Genomic DNA, 22,541 nt, shown 5'->3' with positions numbered 1-22,541 from the left:
TTAAACCATCCCTCGTGTTATTTCATGAGCGAGGAGCCATCCGTCCTCACACCCCTGCTAGAGAAACTAAAACGTAGAGAGACACAGATCCGGCCCCGGGGCTAGTGAAAAAGAGAGCGGGGCCACTGCACTTCGTGCCCACGACCCTCACGAAGCCTCAGCGGCACTGCCGGCCTCCTCAGCAGCCAGCACGGACCTTGAGCAGAATGCTGCCGGCGAGAGCAGGGGAGCCGCGGAAGGCAAGCATGGCCGCCTGCACGGGCGGCTCACCCCCAACCACAGCCACCACCCGCGCATCCTTGGTTGGCGCGGGTCAGTCCTTCCGGGCCTGCTCTTGCCAAGCGCGGGGAAGGCCGGCTCTCCACACCAGGGTCACGCTGGGGGGACAATCAGCATCTTAACCTGAGATGACGTTCCCCCACGGCGGAAGGGGTCGGGGCCGCGGGTGATTCCAAACAGATGCCGCGTCATCCGAATTCAGAGGCCACATGAGAAGACCCAATGCCTTGCAAAACTGGAGAAGGGAAACTGAATCAAGTCACTTTCCGGGCCCTTTGGACCCTAGCTTGTCTCGAGCAGAAAAGGCTATAAACATTTGGGTTTCCTCTTGAAAGCCCAAGCCCTGTACATAATCGCTGGCTCTCCAAACCTGCACTCCCAGTCACTATCAACCAACCCCAATTCCGGCCAAGACTGCAAATAGGCCATGTGATTCATTTTGAAGCGATGAGACCACTCTTTTACCCACTACTTGAATTCCTGCACCGCTGATCCCTTAACAGGCTTAGTGCTGTGGAGACCATCAAAGGGCTCGGCCTCACCAGCCTAGTGGCACCTGCTCCCAATGACCAGAGCCCAATGGACTTTCCTTCAACAGGAGGTTCTGAGGATGAGCATCTTCAGTAGGAAGAGATTTAGGTCTTGGGTGGGCATGTGTGGGAGAGGGACCCTGGAAAATGGGGCAGAAGAGAAGCTTGAGGTTCTGAGAAACAACCCTTTTGAAATCTCCTCAAGGTGGCATCTCCAGCTAGTGGGGAAAAGCTGGTCTAGTAAGCGACATTGAGACCACTGAACAGCCACCTACAAATGAGAAAAGGATCGATCACAAGTGGATTCAAGATTTACACGTGAAAAAATGTAACCGTGGAAGTTCTACAAGAAACCTGGAAAGAATTTCTTCATAACTTCCAAGTGGAAAACGACCTTACTTTGCCTTGAAACCCAGAAGCCATAAAGGAAAAGGGTGATAAATCTGGCCACATAAAGAAAACTTCTACAGGGCAAAACATACCACAACGCAATAAAAAAAATGCAGATAAACGGAAAAGTTGTTTGCAACTCAAGTCAGAGGCACGAGGTTAGTTTTCCCAATATGTAGGGAACCGATCTAGGAACTGGTGCATAAAAGACCAACAATACAATAGAAAAACTGGCAAAGGGTATGAACAGATGTCACACAGGAAACACAAAGGGCTCTTTAATATGAGAAAAGATGCTTCACTGTACCACACTGAAATGTAGCAGAAATCTAAATGCAATGTTTGCAAGGGAAACTGCCAAGTTCTCAAACACCGCTGGTAAGAATATAGGTGCTACAGCACCTACGGAGACCAATTTCTCAATATTTAGTGAAAATACAGTTGCATAGGGCTCCTGGGAATATATCCTACAGACATACTTCCATACGTGTGAAATGATGTATTTACAAGCTCACAGTATACATATATGTATATAACAGTATACATATATATGTATATATATGTGTATGTATATATGTATGTATTTTTTTTAACATTTATTTATTTTTGAAAGACAGAGAGAGAGCACGAGCAGGGGAGGAGCAGAGAGAGAGGGAGACATAGAATCCACAGCAGGCTCCAGGCTCTGAGGTGTCAGCACAGACACGGGGCTCGAACCCACGAACCATGAAATCATGACCCGAGCCGAAGTCGGACGCTCCACCGACTGAGCCACCCAGGTGGCCCGGTATGTTTGTAATATCAAATGTCCATCAATAGGGGATTGGTTAATTAAACCTCAGTATATCCTCACAATGGAACATTAATAAGCCATAAAATATAATATATACCTGTATTAACGCCTATATTACCTATCTACCTAGATACAAAAAGATTTCCAAGACAATATGAAGAAAGAAGGCAAGGGATAGAACAGCGTATACCACATGCATGGTAGGCTTCATACCGCTTGTGTTTGCGTGAGGGGATTCTGGAAGGATGCTTGAGAAAACAGGTAGGGAAACCGGGCAGATGGAAAACATGTGAGCAGGAGGGACACTAGGCATTGAATGTGTTCTCCTTGAACGCTGCGAAAGGGTTACTTAAAAAACAACAATTCCCTTGAGACCAACAGCTGAGCGTATTTGCTTGAATTAAACAGGAAGGGCATAACTTCAAAACAAAACAAGATGGGAACAGCTTGAGTCAGTGGTTAAGGCATTTAATTTAATTGGCGGTTTGGGAGCAAAGGAGTTGCCTTTTATCTTCGGTTTACTGTGGCTCCGAAGCAAGCCTGCCCACATTTCTCACCGCACCGTAATCACCCTGCTGCAATCACTGTATCAGAGCCAGGAAGTGAACTTCTCAGCTTCTAATTGTCGGGAGAAAGACTTCAGACACTTTCAATCCACCTCACCCCACAGAGCGCGCACAGAAAGCAACTTAATTTATAGCAACTTGAAAACTTAAGTTGCAGGGGCGCCTGGGTGGCTCAGTCGGTTAAGCGTCCGACTTCGGCTCAGGTCACGAGCTCACGGTCCGTGAGTTCGAGCCCCGCGTCGGGCTCTGGGCTGACGGCTCAGAGCCTGGAGCCTGCTTCAGATTCTGTGTCTCCCTCTCTCTCTGACCCTCCCCTGCTCATGCTCTGTCTCTCTCTGTCTCAAAAATAAACAAACATTAAAAAAAAAAAGAAAGAGGGGCGCCTGGGTGGCACAGTCGGTTGAGCGTCCGACTTCAGCCAGGTCCCGATCTCGCGGTCTGTGAGTTCGAGCCCCGCGTCGGGCTCTGGGCTGATGGCTCAGAGCCTGGAGCCTGTTTCCGATTCTGTGTCTCCCTCTCCCTCTGCCCCTCCCCCGTTCATGCTCTGTCTCTCTCTGTCCCAAAAATAAATAAACGTTGAAAAAAAAAATTAAAAAAAAAAAAAAAGAAAGAAAACTTAAGTTGCAGAAAAGTAGAATAAGGTGCAAATCAAATCCCCCGAGCGCGGAGATACAAGGAGTCACAGAAATGCAGCAGCCGAAGCACAAACCAGACAGAGCCACCTGAAATGGCCCTTCATGCCAATCCCCGGTGGCACCATTCCAAAAAGTCTGAGCGGCTTGAGGTCCTGATGCCCCCTTGCTCACTGAAACAGATCCCCCCCCCCCCACCAACCCCTTAGCTCAGCGAGTCTTGCTATGAGAAAGTTTGGACACTCTACATCAGTGCCAACGTCAACAAGGGTTCGATGTTTATGGTTCTCTCTCCACGAATAACTAATGAAACGTCATGGGGAATCCCTTCCTTTGAAAAGCAGGGCCCTGTGTGGAGGAGAGCGGAGACTCAGCAGCCCGTGGTCCTGGCCCTCGGAGGACCCGCGATGGGTTGACCCGGTGGTTGGAACTTCTGGACCGCTCGTGCCCGGATGGAATGGTGCCTGTCACGGTGTCTTCAGACGGCGCTGCAAGGCTGCCTGTGGTTCAGGACAATGTGCTCCCCCTCTCAAAAGTACCTGCCATTCTGGAGAAAATCTGGCTTTCATTAAAAGCCACTTTTGCTCTTAAATCCCAGAGGTTTTTCTAGGATTAACCCAGGAATGTCATCTTGGAAAACCACTTCCTTCTGTAACCTGTTTGTAAGTAGTCTCTAGTTCAAGTTAAGTATCGCTTTTCAGACCAAAATGCCCTTGTTAAATTTTGATTTTTGAGTAGGTTCCCATGGTTCAAAATCCATCATGCATAAAAAAAAAAAAAAAAAAAAAAATCTGTATCGATGAGTCTCCCCGTGGAGGCACCCCATCGATTCAGTTCCCACCCTCCCCCTCAACGGCACACCACTGCCCTCAGCCTCTTTACAAACCTCTCCAAGTACAAACCTACTCTATTTACCTCCCTTTATTTTTCATAAAAAGTAACACGCTACACATACCATTCGCACCTTACTTTTTACTCGCGTCTGTTTTGGTGCCCTTCCGTCTAAGAGACCTTCCCCATTCACTTTCTGCAGCTGCCCTGCGTGTCCTTTAGGAATGCGCCATATTGGATTTACCCGTCCCCTGTGAATGGGTATGTGGATTACCTGAAATCTTTCACGAACGTAAACAACACTGCAGGGAATCACTGTGTGTGTGCGTTACTTTGCATTTGTGGGAGTATCTGGGGAATAGATCTCATGGAGTAGAATTCCTGGGCCAAAGGGTCCAGGCCGTTGTCATTCCGACAGATGCTGTCAGATGCCCTTCCGAGAGGCTGCGCCGGGTTACGCTCCCACCATCAGTGTGCGCACCCGTTCCTACGGATCTGCCAGTGGGGCATGTCACCGAACCGCATTTGTGCTAAGCCAGTAAGTGAAAATGGTATTTCAGCGGGACATTTGCTGTTACCGTGAGTGAGGCGGGGCGCCTCTTCCTATGCCTAAGGGCTGTCTGTGTTCGTTGCCCATTTCTCCGTCGGGTTGTCCCAAGATGCCCCTTTGAGCAGCAAGAGCCGTGGCCAGTGCACCCTGCTGCTATTTCAGAGCTGCTCTCCGGAGCCAGGGAGGACCAGGAATGAAGAAATTGGCTGGATTCACTCAGGCAGGAGTAGTTCCTCGCAAGTGAACAGAGAGGGCACTGCACTTGCTATTGAGACGCTCGTCTTCTGAGGCATAGCTTTTGTCTGCCAGCACTCTGTCCCTTTCCCACTGTCCTACAGACACCTCTCTCGCGAGTGGGAAGCCAACAAGGCGAATCGGCACGGGACTCACAGGGGGCCAGAGAATCTCTCCCCTCTGACTACACTGGGATCGGTCAAGGGATTGTTACGTGATCCACGCCTGCCCGATGGGAGCCATCCCGCCAGGTGTCCAGGGAAAGAAAACCACCTTCTTTTTACTGGGTTCCCTATCTTGAAGGACAAGGTAGGGCGAGTCGGCCACACAAGGAAAGCTTGCTTGGGAAGGAAGCCAACCAAGGAACACAAAATTCTACCATGCCCAGAACGAGGAGCCACCCCCCCCTCTCCCTTGGTCTTCCTATTCCACTAGCGGGTACATGTGCCCTTCTGCTTAGAACTGGATCTCGGTCACTTGCCACCAAAGATGCCGAAACACAGAGATGACGAGACCTGCACTCACCCTCTCGGGACCGATGTCCAGAGCGTCGCAGACCGTGACGGCAAAGTGTTTGGACCTTTCAAAGCTCCCCTTCCCGACACTGTAGGAGCCATCTATCAGAAACAGGACGTCCACAGCAGCTGAGCACCGTATCACTAGGGGGGAGAGGGGGACGTGATGTGTGACAACTGGCTTCCCCGCCATCTGGTCCCAAGAGGGTCTCCCTCCTGAACCAGAGCAGAGGCAGAAACAACCTTGGGGTGGATCGGGCCGCCCCTCTCAGCACCTGGGCAGAAACGACGCAGGAGAAGGTCCCGGCCAGAGGCAGCCCTCCTCTGGAGCGGGAAGTCTGCTCCCCCGCCCAGGCCTCGCCCACCAGCACGAAGCCCACAGTCTTCGTAATAAGTGGAAATGTCTAATTCAACAACACTAACTGAGCCATAGGAGGGGAGGGCCCGCTGGGCCAGCGAGGGATACTGAAGAGCCTCGGCCCCAGCCCTCGGGGGCCACAACCTAGTTCAGACCCTGGCACATGAGATCACATTACCCCAGAGTTCAAGTGAGAACGGCACTGACTGTGGCTTTCCTGTACACCATCCATCCACTGCCTTCAACGCTTCACATGTGCTAACTTATTTAATTCTTATAACCACCCTAAGAGAGATTGCTATTTTTTTTTTTTTACTTAACAGTTTAACTGAGGCACTATTCACAAACCATTCAATTCACCCGCTGAAAGTTTATAATCCAGTGGCTTTTAGTATATTCACAGATACGTCCCATCGTTGCCACAGTCGAATTTAGCACCTTTTCCATCACCTCAAAAAAGAAACCCCATAGCCTTTAGCTCTCAGCTCCCTAGCTCCACACCCCACCCCTAAACAGATGCGCGGTTCTTACTCCCAGTGGAGAGGTGAGGAGAGAAAGGCACAGGACGATTCAGTAACTTCCCGAAGGCCAAAGTGCCAGCAAGGGAGGGGGCTGGGAAGCAAACGCAGGCTGTCTAGCTTGCAGAGGCCGCATCCCTCCACCTCAGCTCGAGGATGCAGGACAGCGGAGGTCAGAGAAGCACCGGGCGAGAAGGTGCCACCCAGAAGGCGGTGACTGCGGGGGACTTCACCAGAGAGGGAGGGAAGGGGCATTCAGGGCCTCTGGGAGTGGGCCGGTGGGGCGTGAGCACGGGGAGCGAATGCTGGAAAGGGCGGGAGAGGAAGGAACATGGCGGGAGGTGAGGTTGCTGGGGGGATGGTGGTCACGGGGGACTTCCAGGCAAGACCAAGGAAGTCAGCCACAAGGATTAACCAAGGGTGTTCACCCCCGTGGGGGACCTGCTCAGGCCTGTTTGGGGAAAATGGCCCTGGCTGCAGCGTGAAAGGAAGACGGGAATGGGACAGGAACGTTCTAGAATAACATAGTTTCCCTTGGGTCCATCACGCAGAGGATGAAATGGGGGGCCTGGAGGGTTGAATGACACAAAGGCTTACTTTTGCTGGCGGCTGAAATCTTCCCAACGGTCTCCCTGCTTACGTGGACTTCCTGAAGAGGGTGAGATGGGCGTGCTAGGAAAGAAGACACCAGAAAGGGCCGTTACAGGGAGGAGTCTTAGAGTCCACATATGTGACCAGAAATGAGAGGTAATAAGAGAGAAAAGTGGAATGTGGAGGAATTCAATGATGTTGTATCTCAAAAAGTTACCAGAGGGACAACATAAAGAAACCCCTCCAAATACTCCAATCAGGAGCCTTTGTATTTAAATGTGGGCATCCCGAAGACAAAAATTAAAAACGTACATAGAGGGGGATACAGAGAGCCCGTGAATCTCATGAGTTTTGCCCCTTGGTTAGGTATAATACCTGGGTGCCCCTCTGGGGCACAACGCCTTGCCATAAAAATTAACCCTGGATATAAACATACAATTCACAGAAGAAATACAATTCGTGGACAAGCACAAGGGAAAATGTTTAAACAGGTGGCGAAATGTTTTAACCCAAATAATGAGATACCCGTTCAACGGTGCAATTTAAATGATCAGCCTCTAAATTAAAAAAAATTTTTTTTTTCAACGTGTATTTATTTTTGGGACAGAGAGAGACAGAGCATGAACGGGGGAGGGGCAGAGAGAGAGGGAGACACAGAATCGGAAACAGGCTCCAGGCTCTGAGCCATCAGCCCAGAGCCCGACGCGGGGCTCGAACTCCCGGACCGCGAGATCGTGACCTGGCTGAAGTCGGACGCTTAACCGACTGCGCCACCCAGGCGCCCCATCAGCCTCTAAATTTAAATGTAACTGGGGAAAGACCCAATCAGGAAAAACTCTTCCAGGGGTGGCCCTGGAAACTGGTCCAACCCTTTTAGAAAACAATTTGGCCAAATGAATGAAGAGTCGTCAAGCTGCTTACAGCCTTTGCCCCTATGGTATCGCACCTGGGAAGGGCTCCAAAGGAAAACCACTTTTAGACAAGGGAAAAGGTACATCAAGGCTCTCCTTTCACGGTTGTGATGGAGAGGAAGGCTGGAGAGAACAGATATCCATAGGGACAGGGCTGGGAGTAAACTCTGATAAATTTGTCCAGTGCCATTCACATGAAAAAGAGCCAAGAAGTTTTGGGGTAGGAAGTTCATGAATACATCTTTCATTCTTTTATACGATATCTGGTACAATTGGAATGATGATATATAAGCAATCGATAGCAATTTAAAACAAACTTTGGGGCGCCTGGGTGGCTCAGTCGGTGAAACGTCCAACTCTTGATTTCAGCGCAGGTCATGACCTCACGGTATGGGAGTTCGAGCCCCATGTTGGGCTCTGCGCTGACGGCATGGAGCCTGCTTGGGATTTTCTCTCTCTCTGACGTAGTTCCTAGCTCTCCCCACCTAACCTTCCAGCGGACGGTCTCTGCTCACCTGACATGCCTGTCCCTCAATCTCTACTCACAAGGAGGCTGGTTCTGGGCCAGAATGCTGGACTAGCAGTTCCTCCGCAGCCACGAGCCGTCACACAAGTACCCCTGATGAGGCTAGGACAGTTTTGCCACCAGGAGCGGAAACAAGACAAACTACAAAGACAGTCTTGTTGACAGAGCTCTCTCCAAAATCTTGCCAACTCACTGCCCCCTTCCTCATAATGCAGTGTTGCTCCCATCGGCCCAGCTCCCCTGGAAGTACCCCCCCCCCCCCCCACCAAGGGCGGGAACTTTCCCATCCGTCCTCCACAAAGCCTAGCCTGGCTCTCTGCACACGGTGTGTTCGCACTAAGGTTTCCCGAGTAAGTCTGTGAATTACTGCAAAGGGCCCGGGAGCCAAGGAACCTCCAAAGCCCTACAAAGAACCGAAAAATACTGTTCCTTTCACCAGCAAATTCTCCAGCTGGAGACAGGCCAGCAGCCTCCCCCTGAGGGGAAGGAGGAAGAGCCCTGCGACCAGAGACTAGTCACTACAGATGTCACTCAGCCGATGTGTCTTTCTGTACCGTGTGCTCAGCTGTCACGGCAGGTGCCAGGCATCAAGTGAGCCCTCCTCGTGCCTCGGGTGACCTCCCCATTGCTCCCCGGGGAAGTCACCTCGGGGCTCTGTGCAGAGTCTCCCCCTGGAACAGGGAGCCGACGAATGTGTGACTGTGGCTTCCCATTCGGACCAAAGCGGCCGGGCCTTTGCCGGCCACTCGCCCGGGCTCCAGAACTTTCATCTCCAGCCAAGGAGCGGGCAGGATTGAGAATCACTGGTCCCGTCAAACCCCTTCACCTTTCAGATAAGACAGCCAAGGCTTACAGAGATGATTCCTGTGCGTTCCGCTCCCCCAGAGGAGCCCAGAGCGGTGTGGCCGGCCCAGGAGTCAAGAGACGGGCGTTTGTCCCTGGGCAACGGCTGTGTGACCCCGGGCAAGTCACGAGGATCGTGGGGCCTCCCCCACCTCGTCTGTACAACCCGGGGAAGGTCAGATCGAGTTCTCTGTCAACTGGACAGGGCCACAGGAAGCGCAGCTCTGCAATGAGCCAGAGCCGAACCTGGACCCTGAGCCTCCACGGACCTCATTCCCGCCCTGAACCCAAACGCATCTCATTGCTGCCCAGTCCCTCGACCTTGAAGCCACTAGTTACACCGAAAACCCACGTGGCTTGGAGAAGGGGGGCTGGGGGAGCCGAGCAACCACCCGCCTTCTTCCAGCCTCTCTTACCTCCCCAGACTCCGGGCCAACAGGTGGCTTGTGCCAGCAATCAACACACACCCCAAAACACAGGCATGGGGGGGACTGCCAGACAGAATCTCAGAGGCCACGAGGGGATCCCGAGCTAGACTCGGATGGCTGGACACCCTGCCCATTTGTCCTTACTTGAAGGACAAGTAAGACGTTCTGACACCTTTCTACCATCTCCTAGTATCGAGGCTAGAACTTGGAGGGACAAAGCGGGAAGTAAAAATAAAGTTGACTTGCTCCGTTATTCACTCCTGAATCCACTTCTGGGGCACCTGTATGTGCCAAGCCCAGTGCTGGGCATCCAGATGACACAGTGGTAAATAAACAACACGCAGAACCTCTCTCTGATGGAGCAGATCTCTGGTACAGAAGGTGGGCTCTAAGGTCTTAAAAATTCACCCGGAAGTAAACTCGTCTCGGTGTTCCGTGCTACAGAGCAGACGTACCCACGGCTACAGGTTTTCCAGGGGCAACAGACCTGATCTGGGGGCCCCGGAGGAATTGTGCCGGGTGCTGAAAGATGAGTAGGAGTTTGCCAGGGTGGCAGTGCTCGGTGAGGGGGAGATCTAGCCAGAGGGGCCACCATCACTGAGCGCGCGTAGGCAGGGAGGGAGCAAGGGTGCTGGGCAGGATTGGAAGGGCTGTGGCGAGGAGGGAGAGGGTACAAGAGGGGACTGGAAGTGGCATGCGGTCAGATCAAGCAGGGTCTCTGAAGAGCAATGGGGTATCATTGAGAAATTTTAGGCAGACTGGGGCACCTGGGTGGCTCGGTCGCTTGAGCATCCGACTTTGATCTCGCGGTTCATGAGTTCAAGCCCCACGTCGGGCTCTGTGCTGGCAGCTCAGAGCCTGGAGCCTGCTTTAGATTCTGTGTCTCCCTCTCTCTCTCTCTCTGCCCCTCCCCTGATCATGCTCTCTCTCTGACTCAAAAATAAATACATTTTTAAAAAGTTGTTTGTTTGTTTGTTTAATTTTAGGCAGAGAGAAGGCGGGGAGGAGTGGAGAGGGGTCCAGGCAGTCAGATTTGCATCGGCTGGAGCAGAACCAGGGGGACCCAGGGTGACCGCACAGAGGCTGGGCTGCTTTGGTTAGAACAGTGGTCCAAGCACAAGATGACAGGGCTCATGCTAGGCAGGTGGCCGTGGAGTGGACAGACTCAGATGCCTTCGAGAGACCTCCCGAAGTTCAAATTGACAGGATATGAGGCCAGTCAAACCCCTCAACACCTCACCCCTGACCAAAAAGCTTACCTCCAGAAAGCAGGAAAATGAAGATGGCCTCCAGCAATGGGAAGGAAGGCATGTTGATGTAACTGTGGGGCAGGGTAAGAAAAAGGCAGCAGCGATTAGCTCTGTGCACCCCCCAAGTCATCCTGAAACAAGACGACAGCTGCTCAGTCTTTTCCAGGTATAACTATGACCTTGAGGCTCTTCCTCACCACAGTGACTGTATTAGTCAAAAAAAAAAAGACCCAAATTCCCTCAAAAGTCACGCGAGACTACTCCAATGACTTTGCTTTCAAAGGACAGGCTAGCATCTTCCCCAGACGCCTGCCCCCAGCCCCCCCCCCCCCGCCCCCCAGCTCCTTCACAGACTCCGGGAAGGCATGCTCTGCCCACGGATAAGAGTCCCGGGTCCCAGCTTGGCCTGGCCCCTGCCCCGCCACGTGACCTTGAGTAAAGTCCCCTCCATCTCATTGCCCCCATTTCTCATGACAAGTTAGACTCAGAGACTCAAGATAGGATTTCCAACGTCCTAATGTTCTGAAGCCTTCTAGCAAGATCACAACATCTACACTTCCTACTCCATAAAAAGTAACATGGCTGAAGAAGTCCCAAAAGGGTTTTTCAAAAAATGCCTAGTAATGCTTAGAGTACAGGTAACACTCGGTTCCATGGGGCTTGACAACGATCTTTAAGGGAGGAAAGGGTGGAAAGTGAGAGCTTTTAATAAGAACGATAGACTATAACTCTGCTGCTATAAAAGCACATACATGAGATAGACTTCTGATTTTAGCTGTGGGGCCCAAGAAATGGATCCTTATCCTTTTTAACCACAAAGATATGATGTAAAATCTACACAGTCTTACGTTTTAGCCACTGTACTGAAAGGGATCATACAGAATGAAATTTAGACTCCCCTCCACCCCCAGTATAATTTAGCGGGCAAAAATCGAAGCATATGTGAACAATAAGCTCCAGAAATTCTGTTTTCTTGCCTTTTGGGATCCAATACAACCAAGGTCTCACCCTACGGTTTCTCCGCATCAAACCTGCCTATTAAAAAAAAGATGTGAAAGAGTGGGGCCACGCGTAGGCCTTCCCGAAGTTTCCTCCTGTTAAACAAACAATGCTGGACTCTCACTCAGGAGACCATTCCAAAGAGAAAATCCCAGGCAGAGATACAGGAAGGGAAGCACGGCCGGGTCCCCCCCGGGTTCTAGAGAAGAGAGCGGAGGGAGAGGTGGCCGGTCACCGTGTGCGGTACGCAGGGGTGCAGCCGAGGGTGGAGAAACTCATTTCCACCTGTTGCACCCAACTCAGAATGTCCCTGTGACCTCTTGGGCAAACACGCTCTCCCGCGTCTAAGAACGTGGATAACAAGGCAGGAGCGCCAAGTTTTTGTGTATGTATCTTGGGTCCTCGGACATCCACATCTCCACTGGCAGATGTCAGTTCTCCAAAACGCATGGCGGAAGCTTCCCGGTTATGTTTAGCTGCTCACCAAGATGCCCGTAACTTAACGCACGCGGCAATGAATTCTCCTGTCAGAGGCACTCCACTGCCTCTACTGGGGCATTACAAACACATCCCCTTGGGACGCTTAGTCGGTTAAGCATGTGACTCTTGGTTTTGGCTCAGGTGACGATCTCGTGGCTCGTGAGTTCGAGCCCCGCGCTGGGCTCTGTGCTGACAGCTCAGGGCCTGGAGCCTGCTTCGGATTCTGTGTCTCCCTCACTCTCTGCCCCTCCCCTGCCCACACTCTCTCCAAAATAAACATTAAAAAAAAGAAAAAGACACACCTCCCAGCTGCAGCAGCAAAACAACTTGACCTGTCAGAGGAGTCTGAGCAGGCCGAGAGCAAGAGCTGCCTTGAAAACTGAAGCTCCCCAAGAAATAGAATTTTTTTTTTTTAATTTTTTTTTTTCCAACGTTTATTTATTTTTGGGACAGAGAGAGACAGAGCATGAACGGGGGAGGGGCAGAGAGAGAGGGAGACACAGAATCGGAAACAGGCTCCAGGCTCCGAGCCATCAGCCCAGAGCCCGACGCGGGGCTCGAACTCACGGACCGCGAGATTGTGACCTGGCTGAAGTCGGACGCTCAACCGACTGCGCCACCCAGGCGCCCCGAATTTTTTATATTTAAGTTTAAATATAACCCAACTGATGTTCCTATAGGTGCTACTGCCGGACCTTACTTGGAACTGTAGGGAATTTGAACAAACAACGGGGACTGCTTCAGGGGACAGCACCTGCGGCTCAGGTCTGCGTTCCTACTCTTGGAGAGCAGACTCCAGGGAACAAGAGGGACACAACTTGTGAAAGGGGAAACTCACAGTGAATGAGCCGGACACACCTGAGAGATGAAGGAAGGGGTCACAGAAGCTCAGAAGCGGGGAGGGTGGGGGGTCCCAGACAGTCGCACAGTTCAGGTCTCTGGCCCCTAATCCAGTTAGATGCTTGGATCTAACCAGGCTGCTTCTGGAGCGGAGGTGAGTCAGGGCCCTCGAGCCACCGCACAAGCTGAGATGGCATAGAGGCGGGTGACTAGGACAGGTAGGGGCTACGCCTGCCCCCTGGTGGCACACAGCCGGCACCGTGAGTCCAGGAGCCCCACTTCTCATCCGATGCCCTGGTCCCTCGTCTACAAAAACAAGGAGGCTGGACCAGATGCTGCTAAGGTGTCTTTTGGTTTTAAATCTCTCTGTCACGGACCCGTGATGGTCAGACCTTACTCTACTGAATATTCAGCTCCTCGGATTTCAAACACGTCTGAAACAAAGGGGATCAAATGTCCCAACCAGCTGAGAGTCTTTGTGCCTCAGATGACCGTGAGGCTCACGTCTGCACCTAATCCAAGTGGCCAGCGGAGAGCGAATCTTACAAAAGCGAGAGGGTCAGGACCTTCGCGGACACACGGGGGAGGGGGAGACGGACAGAGAGGGTGCAGGCCAGCGCGGTCAAGGCCATCCCCGCTGGCTTCCAGCCTGGCACCTGCCAACAAGACAGGCCTTCCTTTCCTCTCACTCCCGACGACAGACGAAGGGCAGGTTCTCGCCTGCCGCCTGGGAGCCAGGCCGGGCCACGCGGACCAGGGCCAGGGCAGAGCTGCCCCTGGGATGCAAACCAGTCAGGCTCAGGCTGATTTTCCGGGGTCATGGCTTCCGACCCTGGGCACGTGCAGGACTCTGAGGCTCGGGCCTGTTGTTGTCTTTCCCAAACCAGGATTCCAGCGGCCTCCCCAGGCTGCCGCGAGGACCTGGGGGAAGGAAGTACATACAGAAGGTTCCCGCGCGCACAGAAAGGCACTCAGGTCTGCCGGGAGACAGACCCAAGCAACTTCCTCCCGCTCTCTTCCTTCCGTGCCTCTGCATGACCCGGTGAATGCTTTTCAGAGTCTCCCAAGCTTCTGCTCATTCGGGCAAAATTTACGTTGGCGATCTGCAAATCAAGGCAAGAAGTCAAATGCCTCCTGACAGGCGTCTGGACCAGAAGGTGCTGGCTCCGGGGCCCCAGCGGCACCTGCCTCCCCTGCGCCCGCGGCACAGCCCGCACTCAAACTGCCCGCTGGTGTGATCGACTCACCTGCCCGGTGGCAAAGGACGCAGGGACTCCGGCTTCGTCTCTGCCGGAGCCCCAGCCGCCTGCACTTGTCTGGCACACAGTAGGCGAGACGCGTGCCTGCCGGGTCAGTAAGCACCGCTACGCCTACTTCTGGAAGGATCTTTGCGCTCACTACACTCGCTGCATTCCTTCTTATGCCAAGATCAACGAAATAAACGCTGCTTGGGTGCGGGTGCGGTTATTAACAGCACCCTGCTGTCTCCCACCCGTCATCTCAAACGTTCAGTTTCCCGCCCCCCTGCCCCCATCACAACTGCTTGCAGTACTAATTCGAATTCTAAGTACAGCCCAACACCTAAAATCTTTTTAAGAAAGGATGAATTGCATAGTAAAAAGCCAGCAGCTGCTACCAGCCAGTGAGCATTTGCTGGGTGCCTGGCACCGGGGGCCATCCTTCTGTATCTTCTCTCCCCCTAAGCCTTGCAGCCAGTCACCGAGAGTATTGTCCCCATTTTACAGATGAGAAAACTGAGGCACAGAGAAGTTGTTTTGCCGCAGTTTACACAGCTAATAAGGGGATCAGACTCCCTTCTGGCCTCCCAGCGATCTGCTCAACCCATCCCCTTCCTGATCCTGGGGGAGTAAGGTAGGGGAAGAGAGGCATAATTAAAAATCTGCCAGCTGAATCCTGCCCTTTGGCAGTTTTCCACAAGCTACCACCTGCCAGCAACTCCCACCTTCGGCACACGTGAGAAGATTTCCAGAACTCTCTGCATTCTTGTGCAAAGCAGTCAGGAGTGGTTTGCATCCCAGGGGCAGAAACAGATCATTCGTGTGCAGGTACCCAGGTATGCCTCGTCAAGCCTTTTCCGTTGCAAAACGCCCCACTCGTCATTTGTTCTTTTTCTGTTCCACTACCCACGCTAATCCCACGTCATTCCTGGCTCCTGGGGCTCTCACACATCCACTCTTCACCACCACCACCTCCCCCCGCCCCCATCTTCCCATCTGACTGCTGTGTTCAAATCCTGGTTCCACGCAGCACTGGCACCGCTCAAAGGACAGTGGGCAAGTGCAGTTTGTCGCAGGGCTCCGCAAAACTCAGCACAAACCAGGGATTACACTTTCCATGCCGCAGGAAGAAATGAAGGCCAAAACAAGGCTACTTTGGGGAAAGAAGGACCAGGCTGGCAATGGCTGAGGGCAGTTTTGCAGGACCACGCCTGCCTTCTCCTCTAGGATGGGAAATGAAATGAGTTCAGGGTGAAAAAGGAAACCACGTCCGCCTCCTCACAAAACGCACTTCCCACCCCAAATATTAGGTTAGCCCTTGGCAGCCTCCTCTCCATCAGTGGGATGGAAATCTGAGCCCTTTACAAGAACGGGCAACACCTGAACAGGAAGACTTTAAAACCGGAGGTAAAAGTGTCGAGCCAGAAAGCCCTCGCTGTCTTTCACCGTAGCAGTCGCCTTCCTTGTCCTTTTGATACAACATTTCGTCAGGCTCAGGGGGTCCAGAGAAGTGGGCCACATGCTTCTAGTTTGACACAGCAGAGAGACCATTTTAAACGCTGCTGGGGGAAAGTCACGCGCCCTCTCAAAGAATCGCAGATCGTTAGAACCCGACGGTCTGAGAAGCTGAAGTCAGCACCAAGGGATGAACAATGTGCTGTACAGATTCCCTGATCAGATGCGCATGGATCTCAAGGCTTCCCACTCTCGCCGCACCTGCGAAGAGACACTTACAGCCAAGAGAGATGTTTGTTTTGATGGTTATTTGAAAATCCTTCATTTAATCTGTACAGAACCCAAGTTCATTGGACTCTGGGAAGCAGAGGCAAAAGAGAACGCACATAGGACCAGAAGTCCAGAGACAGAATTCCATGCTAGCTCTGCTTCTAACCACCTGAGTGACATTCCCTGTCTCAGGGTCATTCATTCGTCAAATTGGGGTGAACCTTAGTTTCACGAACTCAGGCGAGCATTGTAAAGATCCAGGGGAATCGTGTGTGATCGTCCCTAAGTGTCCAACGTTAAAGGTTGTCATTACATTTCATAGGTTAATTTCATATAACACCCATAATGCCATAGGGTAGACATGATCATCTCCATTTTTCTACATGAGAAAGTGGTCTTGTAGAAGCTGGGACCCAAAGTCAAAGAGCTCCAAGTGTGGAGTCAAGCCCAGGTCTTCTGATGAGGACAGCTGGGCCGTGACAAGAAGAGTGCAGTAATACAGAACGAGCACAGTCAGACGCCGGGAAGCCTGAGCCTTGAGCCTTTCAGTAACTTCCTTCAGTTCAGTCTTTCAATTTCCTTCCCTCAAAAATGGGGGTGACATCACCCAGCCTATTTACCTGAAAAGGTTGAGGCCGGGATCACATGAGATCACAATGCAAAAGTGCCCTGGGTGAAGGCAACGTCTCTTAAATGGAGAGCAGGGAGATCCGTTGAAGAGAAGGGACTCAGGACCAGGAAAGGAAATGAGGGATCCAGGACAGGAATCATATTGAGGGCAGGCCAGCAGGCAATTCTGTGGGTGGGAGAGGAAGCGGTCTGGAGCTGTTTACAAGATGAAAGGGTAAACTTAAGGAAGGGACTCCAAGCGCATTCCACTGGCCCAGGGAGCTGGCTGGCCTGCGGTGATGCTGAAACCAAGTAGCCTTGTGGATAATGGCAGGGTTTTGTTTTATTTGCAAACAAACAAACAAACAAACAAACAAAAACCCTTGTGGGATAAGGTTAAAAGCTGATAATTTTGCGGCATTGCTCCTGATGAAAACTAAAAAAAACTGATCTGTGAAGGGCAAAAGTACAAAATCTGCGGACCACTGTTCTAAAACACCTCACAATGATGCTGACCCCTCCAATGTTATAATTACACGAAATTTCATTTCTTCAAGCATCTGCCCTGTGCCCAGCACCCTGTCAGGTGTTGGGGATACAATGAAAAGACTCTGTAAGGTACACACAAGATGGGACAAAAGGCTTTGTAATCTCACCAGTTTATCCCTGATGTCAGCACTTGCCAATTAATGACTGGCCCATTTATGCAGCTCATCAAAAGCCTAGCAATCTGGGTTCCTGGGGGGCTCTCCCATTCGCTCTTGGGTCGTCTTTCACCTCTCTAGGTCTCGGTTTCCTTATCTGTAAGAACCTGGACATCTGAGCAAACTGAGGGGAAGGAAACAATTATTGCAAGCTCCGGAGGGTAAACCAAAAACTAAATGTAAGGGGAAATATGTCACTGATGGTTTTCAGTCCATCAGACAGATGTGATCAAGGAAAGGAGCCCCCCTCTCTTCCCCAGGATTTGTCGGGGGACCTAGTCTGGAAAATTCTTACACCATCAGGAGACAGTTTGGGGTCGAATTTCTACAAACAGCAAGGGCTGCACCCTCGGTGAAGAGCAGCCCGCAGAGCCTTGCACCCCCATCAGCAGCAAGAAGGGAATGGCTGCAGGTTGCTGAAAGCCAGCAGCATTTACAAATTAACTCCCCAGGCCTTTGCCAATTGCAGTGGTACCTCTAGGACGGACGGAGAAAGAGAAGAGAAGAGAAGAGAAGAGAAGAGAAGAGAAGAGAAGAGAAGAGAAGAGAAGAGAAGAGAGAAAGATCTTTTCTGACTCTTTTCTCAACAAATGCACATTTCTTAATATAATGTCACAATGGAAGCCAAACAGACATTGAATTTTTACACCTGAAATTATAAAACATTGAAAGGTTCTGGGGTTTTTGTGTGTTAAAGAACCTCATAATTTGCCAATTGTACAGGTTCTGATTATTCAGTTCCAAGACACCAGACACACAGCAGGTGCTCCCACCCAACGGCCGCTCTTGGCTGGAGAGCCATAGATTCCACGGGGGGCCAGATGCCCTCCTCCCTTCTTCTCTGCCAGGGTGCCCACCCTGCTCCTAAACCGACGCCACCTGGCAAGTTTCAGAGGTGCGGTTCCGAGACCCTCCATTTACTCTCCCAGCAGGTGGCCGAGGGCGCGCAGCCCCAGGAAGGAGAAATGCAGGAAAGGGGGGCGGAGGGGGGCAGGCGGCCGGGGAGAAATCCCAGTATGAGAAGTCACAAGGACAAATCCCCTAGCCTTCCCATCGCCCAGGGGCCAGTCTCTGGGCCACGGGCCCTGCTAGGGCTCTGCCTGCAGAGGCTTCGCCGGGGCACTCTCGCTGCTGGGAAAACTGCACTGGAGTCACCTTAACACCGTAGGCCCTGAAAAAGAGGGGCGGGGGGAGGGGGGCTTGAGCACATCCCCCAAACATTTACTCAAAAGGCGAGTCCCCTTCCGCAGTCTCCAGATTAACAGACTGTGCCTGTGCCAACCAACAGGTCGAGTTTAATACACGGTTCCCTTCTCCACCCACTGCCACCTAGCCCCTGTCCCCTTACCTGTGCTCCGCGCCCCCTTGGCTCTGCGACCCCGTGCCGGAGTCCCAAAAGAGAGGCCACTCCCAGGCCCGCCACGCTCCCCGTCCCGATGCGCTGGCTGGGTTTCCCCGGGGCCGGGCCGTCTGCGGGGAGCCCGGGGGAAGCGTGCGCCAGGTGCGCTCGCCCAGGTGCGCCAGGTGACTCCGGCTTCCCCGAGAAGCGCGCGGGCCTCGCGGCCGAGTTCAGGTGCGGCTCAGACAAAGCCGAACAAAGCCCGCAACGCCGCTCGGCCGCCGCGTCCACGCGGGACCGCACGGGATCCGTGCCGCTGGGAGGGACGGCTGGGGGCCGAGCGTCCCCACCCCCGGAGCGCGGACAAGTAACCGGCTCCCCTCCCGAGGCCGCTGGCGGGGGCCCGGGGCGCGGAGACAGCTCCGGCTCTGACTCACCGGGACGAGGGCGGCGGGAGCGCACGGCGGGACGCGCGCGCCGAGGCTGCCGAGAGGGCCCGCGGGCTCGGCTCGGGCCAGGGGGCGCTGCAGGCCCGCGGGAGGGCGCCCAGGGTGGGAGCCACGTGGGGCACCTGTAGTTCTCGCCGACGGGAGGCGGCGAGCGCGGCGCGGGCCCAGGGAGGTGCATCGGGCGCTTCTGGGACCTGGGCCCGCATCGCTTCTCGCGTTTTTTAACACGGCGTGGGCCAAGAACGGCAAGTCAACAGAAGTACTTACTTCTGCGCGGGTCTCCCAGCCTCTGATCGGTGTAGCAGGGCTGTGCCATCCGCTGCCGGCTCCGCAGGGTTTAGTGCTCAGACCCGTGCGAAGATGTTGACTTTGGCATCGCTTCTATTTGGCATGGCAGTTGCCATTTACCTGTCTGCAGTTACCGCGGCTGGGAGGTAATAAGCGGGCCTTTTTGGCCAGCGTCCTCGATTAAGTCTAGAAGGTGCCTGATTTTTAAAACTCGGATGCCAGAAAGCAAAATGGCATAATGCCTACACATAGTAAGCACTCAATAGATGTTGACTATTACTGTATCATCTATAGTTTTCATAAGGCATCAATAAAGTGTCATTGCACAACGTGTGCTCATTGCAAAATAAGAAAATGCCAGTAAGGACCTTGCAGAAAAACACCTGCCCCACCATCCAGAGATAAATCACTGTTAACGTTATGGTGTTACGTTCTTTCAGCATCCTTCCACTTACATAAAAATTTACATTCTTTTTAGTTTGGTCCCTACATACTGTGACATACCCAGCTTTTCTATTTCTCTTCTTGAACATGTTTTTAGCCACTACTTAATATTCCGATGTAGTTAACCTGCTGTTGTAAACATTAACTGTTAATCATGAAATTAGATATTTGTGCTTTTGCCCAATCACTTCCTTGGAGTAAACTGCAAGAAGGCAAATTTCTAGACTCTTGGGTATAGGCAGGATAAGGCTTTTGATGTGTATTGTCAAACTGACCTCCAGGAAGATCAACCTGTTTCCTCTTTTCCATGCCCCTCTCCCCATTATTCTTGTAAATGTCAGTCTGATAGACTAATACCTTTTTTTTAACGCTTTTCCTTTTTAACAAATTTTTTAAAGCATTGCCCTTTGGTTCTCAGTTGGTTTCCAACCCTCTCAAAATCTGTAGCTTCTAGTGAAAGGGACCCATGGTCAGTAAATGTTGCAAACTTCACAGAAGTGGGGAAAAGGAGGACCCGTTTTTCACTTAACTCCTTCCAATAACATTTATTGAGCACCTTTTTTTGGTTGCCTGTTTTACATTAAAACGGAGCCACACCAGAGCAGGATAAGCCATGCAGGAGCACCTAGGCAGGGGAAACTGGCCGCAGGTCTAAATGCTTGGCGGAAGGAGGGGTGGGAAGGGGAATTGTCTCAAAAACATGTAATGCAAGCCAAATAGGTCATTTTAAACGTTCCAGTTACCACATTTAAAAAGTGGAAAGAAACAGGCGAGCTTAGTATTAGCCCAGTAGATCCCAAATATCTTGGTAATCAATGTAAAATAGAGATATTTTATGCTGTCTTCAAAATTGTGTATTATACATTTATGACACATCTCAATTTGGTCTGGCCACATTTTAAGTGTCCAGTAGCCACCTGTGGTGAGTGGCCTGTGTCTCTCCAGACAGAACAGAGGTTTGAGAAGGGCAGACCACGTCCTGGCAAAAGTGGAAATTTAACAGCTGACGGCCCTCTCCCCAACTTGGTGTGATTCGTTGCTAAGCTGGCATCTACCAGCACACCTTTGGCTAATCAGTTTACCTGTGACAAGTCAAATTTCAATTCTGGATGTTCCTGACAGTTTGGCGGCTTTAACTGGGGGGGTCGGGGGGGGGGTAGTTCACATGTTCATTCCACGATCAAGAAGTAAAAGGCTACAACTATAAATACTGGTGGAGATACAAGTTCTTTCAAACTCCTTCACATCAAAGTATAAGTCAGTCTGTCCCAGATGCCTATCAGATTTATCAGACGTGCATGGCGGCGGGGGGAGGGAGGCAAAAGCAAGTGGCCCAGGCTACGGAGAGTGGTGAGTGGGAGACTAGCAGGGCTGGAGGTTTTTTACACAAAAAGCTGGGCAACTCCTCCTTTATGAAGATCTGTGGAAAATTTCAAGTCACTTTGAAGGACCATCATCCCAAAGAGTCTGTGAGCCCCTCGCTTCCAAGGACTTGCCTTGCTCATCGTTGCAGCCCCAATGCTTGCTAACTCTACACAGTAAGTGCCCCTTGAAAATGTGAATTGCCCCATACAGCAGGTCTCGGTGGTGAACCCACAAGGCATGGAGGCGACTGTGCATTTCACGCAGAGACAACAGGGGACCTGAGCACTCAGTGATAGAGTGGGAGACACCCAGTGTGGAATGACCACTGCTTTGGAAATGCGGGAAATCTGGGATTCCCCATTCAGCTCCCCTACCTACTGGACTTGTGACAGAGAAAAGATGCTTAATTTTTGACTGCTCAGTTTTCTGGCCTATGAAATGAAAGGTTCAGGAGTACAACCGTTCTCAGATCTGGGGAAGCCCCCAGTTTTTTGCACCCACTCCCATTATTTGGACCCCCAAATGATGAAAGCAAGGTGAAACACGTATGAAAAGCCCCAAAGGAAAATAGGTTACAGAGCCGCCAACATGGACTTCCCAAAACCCTCTCGAGAAGTGAAAGATCAGGAAACTGCGTATTCAATGGCCAAGAAATCATCCCAGAAGAAATAAAGGGCCTGATTCTGCAGTGCTCCACAGGCAGCAAAACCATGGCGCGGAGGGCAAGAAGAGAGAACAAAGTAGTGGTGGCAGGACACGAGGAACAGAAATACTGCATCTCAAAGCTGGAGACCCTTGGGCTTGGGGTAGACACCAATGGCTCTAAGGTTTAAAACATACAACCCAACTCCATTAAGACAGTGAGAATTACAAGGTTACTGGATTTGTTTCTGGGAAATGTGATGCTTTCTGGCTCAATCAAGGAAACACATTATGTCTCCAAAGGCAAGGGCCTGGGTGACGTCAGTCATGCGACCCACACCCAAGACTGCGTAAGCACTCTCCTCCTTCAAACTGCCAGGACTTCCAAATTTTGTATCTCCCGTTTCACACACGAATGCCTTATGTGTTCACTGAATGCATTTCGAGAGGAATCTGGGCACACCCGTGGGGATGGGCTTCTTAGAATTAGCCCCACGGTCTGTCTCACTTCCTGGAAGGCTTCCTATCACTACAAGGTTTTAAAAATGGCATCACCTCAGAGTCTCAAGGTAAAAAGGGAAGCACAGGAAAATGGCCAAGGCTGGGCAGCTAAAGCCTTCAATGAAACCAATTCTGGGTTATCTGAAAGCTACTGCCAAGGTTAGAGAAGCTTC

The 22,541-nt window shown here is 51.8% G+C and overlaps 1 protein-coding gene across 5 annotated transcripts in view; it reads right to left on the bottom strand.

The window, feature by feature from the left end:
- The window catches only part of VWA2 (von Willebrand factor A domain containing 2), a 46,210-nt gene extending 27,047 nt beyond the window's left edge, over positions 1-19,163 (bottom strand). Inside the window, exons 1-6 of one of the 5 annotated variants that reach the window (XM_045439018.1) lie at positions 18,689-19,162; positions 14,058-14,167; positions 13,083-13,985; positions 10,755-10,816; positions 6,794-6,868; positions 5,331-5,464 (exon numbers count right to left, since the gene is read on the bottom strand). In XM_045439018.1, coding sequence (XP_045294974.1) covers positions 5,331-5,464; positions 6,794-6,868; positions 10,755-10,806 — 261 coding nt within the window. In that variant the 5' untranslated portion in view covers positions 10,807-10,816; positions 13,083-13,985; positions 14,058-14,167; positions 18,689-19,162. Of the gene's footprint in view, positions 1-5,330; positions 5,465-6,793; positions 6,869-10,754; positions 10,817-13,082; positions 13,986-14,057; positions 14,168-14,311; positions 14,571-18,688 lie in introns of those variants that run through there. The other 4 variants (XM_045439017.1, XM_045439020.1, XM_045439015.1 and 1 more) reach the window with 4 other exon arrangements.
- Positions 19,164-22,541: the final 3,378 nt, after the last annotated feature.

The sequence above is a fragment of the Leopardus geoffroyi genome, chromosome D2 (genome assembly GCF_018350155.1).
Source record: "Leopardus geoffroyi isolate Oge1 chromosome D2, O.geoffroyi_Oge1_pat1.0, whole genome shotgun sequence".
NCBI classification, from domain to species: domain Eukaryota; kingdom Metazoa; phylum Chordata; class Mammalia; order Carnivora; family Felidae; genus Leopardus; species Leopardus geoffroyi.
The sequence above is the reverse complement of the archived record's forward strand: the minus strand, read 5'-3'. Positions and strand labels throughout refer to the sequence as shown.